Genomic DNA, 12,444 nt, shown 5'->3' with positions numbered 1-12,444 from the left:
GTATTAACTCTCTGGATCTTTTCAACAACCCTTTACAGTAAATACTATTACCCTCAGTTTACAAGAGCCATGCCCAAGGTCATAAAGCTGGTACATGGTAGAACCTGGATATAACCCAGGCAGTATGACTGCAGACAGATTCTATGTTCTTAAACCACCACCTATTAAATTATAATGAACAGATTGTACTCTAAACACAGGAAAACTGATTATTAAGATATCGAGACATATTCAAATTAGGATTTTACAGTGCAAATTGCGTAAGGATTCACTTTATGGTTCGTTCTTTAACAGTACCTTCAAGTGTATCTCAATTTATAAAAATTTCATTTGTACACTTAGGGGAAAAATTAGACCTATTACAAAAAACAAAATTCAGGGGCGCCTGGGTGGCTCAGTGGATTAAAGCCTCTGCCTCCAGCTCAGGTCATGGTCTCAGGGTCCTGGGATCAGGCCCCATGTCAGGCTCCCTGCTCGGCGGGGAGCCTGCTTCCCCCTCTCTCTGCCTGCCTCTCTAACTACTTGTGATCTCTGTCAAATAAATAAATAAAATTTTTTTAAAAATTTCACCTCAGAAAAAACAAAACTTTTAGTGTTCACTCTAAAGTCTCAGAACTAAACAATATCCAGGTGTACATTCAAGGCTGAAGAGATAAGAGGAGGGGATGGACAGGAAATAGGCCTACATGCCCAGACAAGAGTTTCAGAGTACAAGAAACTCCGGTCATCCCCAAGCTTTTCAGCTTCAAACAACACAAGAGAAGCCTGGAAAGGCACACATCAAGAAGTTTATTTATCTGGGACGTCTGGGTGGCTCAATTGTTGGGCATCTGTCAGGTCGCAATCGCAGGGTCCTGGGGGCTCCTTGCTTGACAGGAGCCAGCTTCTCCCTCTACCAGCCACTCCCCCACTTGTGCTCACTTTTTCTCTCAGACAAATAAATAAATAAAATCTTAAAAAAGAAAAGCCGGGGTGGGGGGGAAGGTTACTTATCCCTGTGAGGTGCCTGGCTGGCTCAGCCTGTGAAGCATGCGACTCTTGATCTCAGGGTTGTGAGCTTAAGACGCACGATGAGCATGGAGCCTACTTAATAAAAACAAAACAAAACAAACCAACCTTTAAAAGAGAAGTTCTTCATGTATACCCCTGAGCCAGCTGCTGGGCCCCAGAAAGGCACCTGGGCAATCATGACACTTCCTTTCTACCACTAATGGGAGTGAAAAAACAGCACTGAACAAACTGCTGCTTCTAACCATGGAGGAAATTCAATTTTGCATCTGGCTTCTTCCACCATAAACAGGCTGTAACCAACTTCCACCACCTATAAACCTAGGTCCCTGGCGTTTTACTCTCAAGAACTGGAAATTTCTTCACTGTTTTGTAAAACCTTTATTGCCTTTTATTTTTTAATTATGAAAGTAATATAAAATACTTAGAACACAGAAAAAAAAAGAACAGAAATATTAGAGTGAAAAAATAAGAGTGTGGTTTGAGTGTACAAATAAATAATAACCACATCTAATATTTATGGAGTACCAGGAACCAGAGCGAATATTATAAAGGCATTATTTTATTTAATCTTACAACAACCTTAAAAGCTAATTATCCCCACTTTACAGATGAGGATATGGAGACCCAGAGGGTTTAAGTAATCTACACAAAATTACACTGCTATTAAATGGCAATTCCAGCTCATGAATGAGTGATACCAGATTCTACTCTAAATGATGACACTAAGGGCCACCCCCTACTACTATGGCCACCACCACTACCGTATTCAATGAAAACTTTGTAGGCCCTAGGTGCAAGAATTATTTATGTGTTTTACTGGCTTACTTTGATGAATTTTTAGCTGAAAACTGAAGTCTGCATTGTCATGCAAGGGCAAATATGACAAAGTTATAGGAAGCATCAAGTTACCTATCCGTCTAGAGCTCTAGGTCTGACCCTTCTGTGAAAAGAAAGACCAGCACCAATACCACAACCAAATTCCTCATGGAGACCCAGGAAGTCAAAAGTTTAAAGGCACCATATGTGGTAAGAGAACAAAAATATTTCAACTGTTTCACACAGGAATGGAGCTCAAAAATCCTCTTTTGTTATTAGTAGGCGCCATGAATACAGTGAGGACAGTACCATGCACTTATTAATGCTTTATGCTGATCAGATAAATAGAAAATTCCCAGCAAAGCCTAAAACAGCAACAATTTGGGATTCAAAACAAGTTTTCTGGATTAATCAATGAAACCGTGAGTAATAAGAGAACTATTAAAAGAAATGGTGTTTTTTAATCCTATTTTAACAGTAGTATCCTGCACACAGAGAAGTGGTTACTGACATTTGTTATAGCCAATAAAAAAGTCACCAAGCAGGATGCGGGAGTGGCTCAGTTGGTAAGCATCTGCCTTCGGGTCAGGTCATGATCACAGGGTCCTGGGAGAGTCCGGCATCAGGCTCCTCACTCAGCGGGAAGCCTGCTTCTCCCTTTGCCTGCCACTCCCCATTTGTGCACTCTCGAGCACTCTCTCTCTCTCCCTCTGACAAATAAATAAAATCTTAAAAAAGTAAAAAAAAAAGTCACCAAACAGAACAATGTAAAACTTTCTATATATGGGAAATCTGTGTCTCTTCTGGCCCAATTAAGTCACCATACACAAAAGGGTTATTAATTCAGCTTTCAAAACTATGTAAGATGTTCAACATCATTAGTAATTAAGGAAATACACATCAAACTGCAGTAAGAGATCATTGTAAAACCCACAAGGATAAATATGATCAAAAAGATGGATAAGAAGAGTTGGCAAGGATATGGATAAACTAGAACCCTCATGTACTGTGGGCAGGACTGTAAAATGGTACAGCCACTCTAGAAAACAGTACAGCTGTTCCCCAAAAGGTTAAACACAGTTACCCTAAGACAATCTAGCAGTTGCACTTATATACCCAAGAAAACTGAAAGCACACATCCACACAAAAACCTATCACAAACATTCACACCAGCATTACTGATAATAAGCAAACAGTGAAAACATTATGCTAAGTGTAATAAGTCAGTCACAAAACACTATCTATTGTATTAATCCATTTATATGACATGTCCAAAACAGGCATATCCATAGGGACAGAAAGTAGATTTCTGGTTGCCAGGGGCTGGGGGGAGAGGGAAATAGGAGTGACTGCTAATGGACACTGCATTTCTTTTTGGGATAAGGACACTACTCTGGAATTACATACTGACGATGGTTATACACTTTGAATATACTAAAAAAACACTTGTGTGGAAACCTAAAAAGCTGAATTTCAAGGTATGTGAATTTTTTGTCAATAAAGCTATTACTTTAAAAAATACAACTGAGGGGCGCCTGGGTGGCTCAGTGGGTTAAGCCTCTGCCTTCGGCTCAGGTCATGATCCCAGTGTCCTGGGATGGAGCCCCGCATCGGGCTCTCTGCTCCGCAGGGAGCCTGCCTCCACCTCTCTCTCTCTGCCTGCCTCTCTGCCTACTTGTGATCTCTGTCAGTCAAATAAATAAATAAAATCTTTAAAAAAATAAAAAAATTTAGGGACGCCTGGGTGGCTCAGTTGGTTAAGCAGCTGCCTTCGGCTCAGGTCGTGATCCCAGCGTCCTGGGATCGAGTCCCGCATCGGGCTCCTTGCTTGGCGGGGAGCCTGCTTCTCCCTCTGCCTCTGCCTGCCATTCTGTCTGCCTGTGCTCGCTCGCTCTCCTCTCTCTCTGACAAATAAATAAAATCAAAAAAAAAAAAAAAAAAAAAAAAGAAGAAAAAAAAATTAAAAAAAAAAAAAAAATTGGGGCGCCTGGGTGGCTCAGTGGGTTAAGCCGCTGCCTTCGGCTCAGGTCATGATCTCAGGGTCCTGGGATCGAGTCCCACATCGGGCTCTCTGCTCAGCAAGAAGCCTGCTTCCCTCTCTCTCTCTCTCTCTCTGCCTTCCTCTCCGTCTACTTGTGATCTCTCTCTGTCAAATAAATAAATAAAATCTTAAAAAAAAAAAAATTAAAAAAAATAAAAAATACAACTGAAATTCTCCATTTGATTACCTACTGAATATACTGGAAAATAAATATTTCTTAGGGTAACATGGTGGTACCTCAGAAAATCCCCCAGAAATAAAACTCCTTTGACAGAAAACTGTATTTTCTAAACTCTTAAGTCATAGAAAGAAGTGTTTGATAGGTAACATACTTTCCTTTTTTCCTATTTAATTCTTTCTCTAAACTGCAAGCTTGTTGAGGACAGTGATTAAGGTATTTATTTCTATCCCCAACCCTAGCAGAGCACCGCTCAAAAGTAGGCACTAGGGGCGCCTGGGTGGCTCAGTGGGTTAAGCCGCTGCCTTCGGCTCAGGTCATGATCTCAGGGTCCTGGGATCGAGCCCTGCATCGGGCTCTCTGCTCAGCAGGGAGCCTGCTTCCTCCTCTCTCTCCCTGCCTGCCTCTCTGCCTGCTTGTGATCTCTCTCGGTCAAATAAATGAATAAAAAAAAAAAAGTAAAAAAAAAAAAAAAAAGTAGGCACTAAATAAATGTGTACTGAGGGAAGAAAGGAAGTCATAGAATATAAGGATATTTGCTGCTTTCAAGAAGTAATTCTAAATTTTATATGTAACTGAGCTTTAAAGACGAAAGGTTGAGAAAGAAGCTACTGAGATGGCATCTAAGCACATTCTAGAAGAATAAACAGATTTTAACAGGTAGACAGCTTTTAGTACAGTGAGAAAGAGGAAAACATTCAAGGTGGAGGTAACAGCTCATGAGAAAAAGCATAGTACTATAGGTCATATACACGGTATGTTCAATGAATTGGTAGTCACCTGGGTCGTAGGAGATATGGAGATGATGAGCTAAGGTGCTTTACCACAACCTTATGTCTAGACTTGATTAAATAAGGACTGGTGAATCAGTGTTGTTGTTTTTTTTTTAACAGAGATATGACAACTGGAAACTTTAAAGATATTGTTCTAGAAACAATACGAAAAAAAATGTTTTAAAGTGCTGTAAGCAGAAGGGCCAATTAAAGATGATTACTGCAGAAGTCCAGGTTAAAAAAAAAAAAAAAATCACAGAAGGATTAATTGGGTGGTAAAGGTGAGACACAACAGAGAGAAAAAGATTTCCTAATTTGAGTGACCAAGAAGATAATGAGGACATCAAAAGAGAGAAAGAAGTAAATGAGCAAGTCAGACGGGCAGTAGGGGTTTGTTCTGGACAAGGCACAGAAACCCAGGAATATACAGTCTAAAGATTGTAGATGATCTGTAATAAATAAACATATGTAAGTGTGTGCATATGTGTGTGTGTATGTGTGTGAGAGAGACAGAGACACAGAAAGACAAACAGACAATGTGAGCCAAGCAGTAACAGCTGCTATAAAAAATAAAAATAAGAGATAGGAGAATGGTTTTTATTCCTATTCACTATACATCAAAATCTTACTCTTTAAATTTTTAAATGCACTAAACTTTAACTAAAAATCACCACTTACCTGTACTTCTCTGACCACCTGCAAACAATCAGGCAAGGAGAAGCCAATAGGAAGACCAACTTTAGCTGGTGTTTTGAATTTGTCTCCTATCTTAAATGGGACATCATCAAGGTAACTGAAAGTCCCTACAATCAAAAATAAAGTAGAAAATATCAGCAAAGAACTTTATTATTTGTTCTGCTATTATCTTACATCTAGGATACAACATAAATTTATGCTATCCTAAAACTAGAAGTTACAGAGACTTGCCGCTCTGACTGCTTACCTTCTCCTGACCTTAGACCTCTGTGGAGGAAATCCTGCTTGAGCCTACTTGATCTTATTAGGGTTTATTTTCAATTACACTTAGTATAAAAGCCAAAGTACTCACAGAAGCCTAAAAGGCCTCTCCAAAGCCCACTGCACTAACTCACAGTAATTGCTCCTCAACCACGACAAGGTCAAACCCACCTCAAAATTTCTGCAGTGGCCGCTCCTTCTATCTGGAATGTCCTTCCCTGAAATATTCACGTGACTTATTCCTTCCACTTCTTCAAGTCTTTGCTCAAATGTCACTCTCTCAATGAAGCTTACTCTGACCACTCTATTCAAAAACCACCTGACCCTCGTTGCAGTACTCCCATGTTACCACCTATCCTTTCACTCACAGCACTTATTACCATCTAACATATTAAGGAATTCATTTTTAAATTATATTTACTGTCTGTCTGGCCCAATGGAATATAAGCTCCTTGCAGACAAGCATTAAGTCTATTTTATTCACTGACGTACTGCCAAAATCTATACATATTAGGCACTTAATACTGATGAATTGATAGAACCTCCACAAAAGAACCTCTTTGACTAGGATTCTCTACTTTAGAAAAAATCATATCTAATTAATACAAAGAATTACTCTGCATTTTTTTTATTTTTTTAAAGATTTTTATTTACTTATTTGACACAGAGAGAGAGAGAGAGATCACAAGTAGGCAGAGGCAGGCGGGGGTGGGGTGCGGGGGAGAAGCAGGTTCCCTGCTGAGCAGAGATCCTGATGCGGGGCTTGATCCCAGGACCCTGAGATCATGACATGGACCAAAGGCAGAAGCTTAACCCACCGAGCCACCCAGGTGCCCCTACTCTGCATTTTTTTAACTATATTCTGCAGCAGATGTAGAAATATTCAAGAAGCATAGCACTTATGAAAAAAGGAAAACCAGGGGTGCTTAAGTGGCTCAGTCAGTTAAGGGTCTGCCCTCAGCTCAGGTCATGAACTCAGGGTCTCAGGATCAAGTCTCACATTGGGTTTCCCTGATTGGTGGGGAGTCTGCTTCTCGCTCTCCCTCTGCTCCTCCTTGCTGCTCATGGTCCCTCTTAAATAAGTAAATAAAACAAACAAACAAACAAAAACAGACAAGACTATGGGAATCAAAAAAGGATTAATCAGGAGACATAAACCACATACAACTGAACTGCTCTAACTCCCCGAAGGCTCTCTTCCTAAATGCTGAATCATACAGAAAGACCAGGACATTATCACTGATTTAGAGTCAGACAAAATGAGAGTGGCTCTTATATATGACTCTAACTATACACTCCCATTGTACATGGTTTCTTTTCTGGACCAGATCTGGGGCTAACTTACTGGCAGAACCATCATGGACAATGAAATAGTTCCTACTTTTTTACTATTAACAGCTAGTAAAATAAGGATTGTTGGGACACCTGGGTGGCTCAGTCAGTTAAGCCCCTGCCTTCAGCTCAGGTCATGATCCCAGGATTCTGGGATCAAGGCCCAAGTTGGACTGCCTGCTCTGTGGAGAGCCTGCTTCTCCCTTTCCTGCCTGCTTCTGCTCTCTCTCTCTCAAATAAATAAATAAAATCTTAAAAAAAAAAAAAAAAAGGATTGCTTCTGGGCCTCACACTGGTTTACTTCCTTGAATGCTTAGAATTATAGACAGAATATTACAATTACAAATATATATACAGATAATATACAAATATTAGACAGAATAATACAATTACCCCTCTTCCATGAAGATGGCTTCTCTCCCTTTCTAAAAACAGATTTCAAGACTTAACAAACTCAAGATATATTTGAAATCTTCCCATCATTCCCATTTCCTGAAGTAAATATTGCTCTGATACACCTGAAACCCTCCAGCAGAAAGAAGGTCCCTAGTTGCACCCTTGGGGGCTGGCCTCTCCCTTTTCCCTATCTTCTAGTCAGAACTGAAACATTTAATGTATCTCCCACTCAGCGAGCAAATTAAATTCACAACCATGCTCAATTTAACAATTCTTCTGGGGAATAACCATAATTATTAATACTCTAGGAAAGTTTCTTCATTGGTCATATCTATAGAAGTACTATTTTCTCAAATGGCAATGCCTATCACATTCCCACCCTTTTTTTTTACTTGATTACTTCTAGTCCTGTAAGAATGAGCTTAACAAGGGGCGCCTGGGTGGCTCAGTGGGTTAAGCCGCTGCCTTCAGCTCAGGTCATGATCTCAGGGTCCTGGGATTGAGCCCCGAATCGGGCTCTCTGCTCAGCAGGGAGCCTGCTTCCTCCTCTCTCTCTGACTGCCTCTCTGCCTGCTTGTGATCTCTCTCTGTCAAATAAATAAATAAAAATCTTTAAAAAAAAAAAAAAAATGAGCTTAACAACTTCCTTCTTAATCTCAGAACACCCAGTTCATACCAGCACCTCAGGTCTTAGCATTCTGTGCCTAGACACTCTGAGTGAAAATCCTGAGTGTCCCTTAAGAAGGGATAAATGTTTCTTATCTATACCTCCCAACCCCAGCATAACTGGCAGATAAGATGCTCAGTAAGAACAAATAAAGAAACATGTTCTATTCTTCTTTCATATTTAACTCTCACCCCTATGCTAACTCACATTCAATTAACTTTTATTAAAATTCAAAATGATTTACCTAAAATGGCAAGGCTACTCATAAAAATATACGAGGTGCTTCCCCACCAAAGTATCAGGTATCATCACAGGCTGCCCAAAAAAACCAAGTACTGGTTACAACCCTAAAACCCTCTGTCACTTAAAAAATCTTTATATTATAGAAATTAAAAGCAAAGTTCTAACTTAAAAATTTTTTTATCTGTCTTCCATGAAAACAGGTGCTCAAATTTTACTAAAGATTAGATTTTAACTTTAGCTAGAGTCCTAATAGGAGACAAAGCTGAAACTAGCATTTTCTAAGAAGCATTGGCAAGATTTATAGTCAAATTAACAATCACAAAATTAAGTCTAGTTTTACAATGTTTATTCATTCAAAGTAAGTTAATTATCACACACACACACTCTCTGAAAAAAATCCTACCCATAATAACGTAAGAGTGTATGATATACAAATATTAAGAAATCCCATCCAGGTGGCTTAGTGGGTTGAGCCTCTGCCTTCGGCTCAATCATGATCCCAAAGTCCTAGGATTGAGCCCCAATTTGGGCTCTCTGCTTGGCAAGGAGCCTGCTTCCCCCTCTCTCTCTGCCTGCCTCTCTGCCTACTTGTGATCTTTGTCAAATAAATAAATAAAATCTTTAAATACACACATACACACAGAAAGATTTTTATTTATTTGAGAGAGAGAGAGACAGGAAGAGAGGGAACACTAGGCAGGGGGAGTTGGAGAGAAAGAAGCAGGCTTCCCGCTAAGCAGGGAGCCGAATGCGGGGCTCGATCCCAGGACCCCAGGATCATGACCTGAGCCGAAGGCAGACGCTTAACAACTGAGCCACCCAGGGGCCCCCTCTTTCTCTATTTTATTTTTTTAATATTATTTATTTATTTGACAGAGAGATCATAAGTAGGCAGAGAGGCAGACAGAGAGAGGTGGGGAAAGCAGGCTCTCTGCTGAGCAGACAGCCTGATGCAGGACTCGATTCCAAGACCCTGAGATCATGACCTGAGCCGAAGGCAAAGGCTTAACCCACTGAGCCATCCAGGCGCCCCTCTCTGGCTCTTAAAAAAAAAAAAAAAAAACTTTTAGGGGCACCTGGCTGGCTCAATGGATGAAGCACATAACTTTTGATCTCAGAGTTGAGAGTTTGAGACCCACAGTGACTATAGGGATTACCTAAAAATAAAATCTTTAGGGGTGCCTGGGTGGCTCAGTGGTTTAAGCCTCTGCCTTCAGCTCAGGTCATGATCCCAGGGTCCTGGGATCAAGCCTCGCATCGGACTCTCTGCTCAGCAGGGAGCCTGCTTCTTCTCTTCCTCTCTCTGCCTGTCTCTCTGCCTACTTGTGATCTGTCAAATAAATAAATAATCTTTAAAAAGAAAAAAAAAGATAGCTAAATAAATAAAACCTTTTAAAAAAAAAGGCATTTAAAGAAATGGCAACAGGGGCACCTGGATGGCTAGTGGCTTAAAGCCTCTGCCTTTGGCTCGGGTTGTGGTCTCGGCGTCCTGGGATGAAGCCAGGCATCGGGCTCTCTGCTCAGCAGGGAGCCTGCTTCCTCCTCTCTCTGCCTGCCTCTCTGACTACTTGTGATCTCTATCAAATAAGTGGATAAAATCTTAAAAAAAAAATAAAGAAATGGCAACAAAGCAAGCAAACTTTTTTTTTTAAGATTTTATTTATTTATTTGACAGACAGAGATCACAAGTAGGCAGAGAGGCAGGCAGAGAGAGAGAGGAGGAAGCAGGCTCCCCACTGAGCAGAGAGCCCGATGCGGGGCTCGATCCCAGGACCTTGGGATCATGACTTGAGCCGAAGGGAGAGGCTTTAACCCACTGAGCCACCCAGGCACCCCGCAAGCAACCTTTTAAATGGACAGAAGACTACCATAGTTTAATTAATGATCATGCTTTGAGGATTATAAAGAATGTATTTTGCAAATATAACTGACTATGCCTTACAAATTATTCATTTTAATCCAATAAATCAAAATACATATATTTAAAGACAGCAATTTCTCGTTTCTCAATACACCTTATTTTTTAAATAGATTCAATAAAACTCAATTAACTACATGGCCCAGAGAATTAAACAGTATGACTAACAAATTTCCAGCTTATCCCAAATACTTTTCAGTTTCAGTCTTTATTATTGAATATCTTTCTAAAATGTCTGAGCTCACTTTCTTAAGTTCAGTTTCGAGAAAGAAAATAAGTATATCTCTGATGACTATGGCTGTGGCAGTTCCCTGAAGTCAGTTTCTGCACCTGACTTTGCATTACACCACAGTGGAAGAGAATGGGCTAAAATATAGTAAATTAGGATAAATTCTCCAAAAGCATCATAGTGATTTCTTTCTTTTCGAATTGCTGATATGCTTATAGTCTTTCACCTGCACGTTTTCCTGCAAAAAAGTTGTAATTCCAGAGAAGAGGAGAGATTAATTCATAATGGAGGGTAGAAACCAGATTATGCTTAATTCAGGTTTTACCGTGACTTCAAATTGAGGATTCAAATTGAAGTTTTTGAAAAAGACCAAGAGTAAAGACCAAAATTAAAATTTAGTGAAAAATACAATTCCATGACCAGGTATCACTATCTTAAAGCCATTAGGCTGGTTTTAAACTTAGATTAGGGGCGCCTGGGTGGTTCAGTAGGTTAAGCCTCCAACTCTTGATTTCAGCTCAAGTCATATCTCAAGGTTATGAGACTGAGCCTCATGTGGGGCTCTATGTCAGCACAGAGTCTGCTTGAGATTCTCTCCCTCTGCCCCTTCTCCTGCTGGTGCGTGCACCCCACCTTTGATAAATCAATCAATTAATTAATTAAAGTTGACAGATACACATGAAGACAGATACACATATTATACAGATATCTGCTACAGGATGTAAAGTCACAAGAAAATGTGACTCATACCTTAACAACAAAAGCCAGATAACCTACAAAATCAGCTTTTTTTTTTCAAAATCAGCTTTTTAATATACAATGTCTGGCATTCAATCAAAAATAAGACACAGGGGCGCCTGGGTGGCTCAGTGGGTTAAAGCCTCTGCCTTCAGTTCAGGTCATGATCCCAGGGTCCTGGGATCAAGCCCCGCGTCTGGCTCTCTGCTCAGCAGGGAGCCTGCTTCCCTTCCTCTCTCTCTGCCTGCCTCTCTGCCTACTTGTGATCTCTGTCTGTCAATAAATAAATAAAATCTTAAAAAAAAAAAAATAAGACACACAAGGGACACCTGGGTGGCTCAGTGGGTTAAGGCCTCTGCCTTCGGCTCAGGTCATGATCCCGGGGTTCTGGGATAGAGCCCCGCATCGGGCTCTCTGCACAGCAGGGAGCCTGCTTCCTCCTCTCTCTCTGCCTGCCTCTCTGCCTACTTGTGATCTCTGTCCAAAAAAAAAAAAAAAAAAAAAAAAAAAAAAGACACACAAAAAAGCAAGAAAATGTGATCCATCATTAAGAGAAAAACCAGTCATCAGACACAAACTGAGGGATAGCAAAGATATTGAAACTATCAGAAAGGTTTAAAATAACTGTAATAAATATACTAAAGGATCTAACGAAAAAGATGAACATGTGTAAGCAGATGAGAAATTTCAATAAGAGACGTAAATATAAGGAAACAAAGCAACAATGCCAGAAATGAAAAATGCAGTATCAGAGAGAAAATCTTTGATGGTTCATAACCAGACTGTCCTGGAAAGAACCAGAGACCCTGAGGGTAGGTCAAAAGAAATTAACTGAACTGAAACACAAAGGTGAAAAAAAAAAAAAAAATGGAACAGAGTCTTAAGAGATATTTAGGACAGTATCAAACAGCCTAATATGTGTATGATTAGAGTCTCAAAAGGATAAGAGAGAAACAATGGGGCAGAAGAAATATGAAAGGAAATAATGGTTGCAAATTTTCCCAGAGTGATAAAAGATCAGCCCACAGATCCAAGAAGTTTAGCTAATTTCAAGCAGGATAAATACACAGAAAATCATACAAAGGCACATCACAGTAACAATGCTGAAAACAAAGATAAAATTCTTGAAAGATGGTGGGGGAAGG

The 12,444-nt window shown here is 40.1% G+C and overlaps 1 protein-coding gene across 1 annotated transcript in view; it reads right to left on the bottom strand.

Moving 5' to 3' along the window:
• Positions 1-12,444, bottom strand: part of UBAP1 (ubiquitin associated protein 1) — a 64,202-nt gene that overhangs the window by 11,946 nt on the left and 39,812 nt on the right. Inside the window, 1 exon segment of the mRNA XM_047699611.1 lies at positions 5,498-5,622. Within this exon segment, the coding sequence (XP_047555567.1) occupies positions 5,498-5,622 (125 nt within the window).

The sequence above is a fragment of the Lutra lutra genome, chromosome 13, assembly GCF_902655055.1.
Source record: "Lutra lutra chromosome 13, mLutLut1.2, whole genome shotgun sequence".
Lineage (NCBI taxonomy): Eukaryota > Metazoa > Chordata > Mammalia > Carnivora > Mustelidae > Lutra > Lutra lutra.
This window is presented reverse-complemented; position numbering and strand designations above follow the sequence as displayed.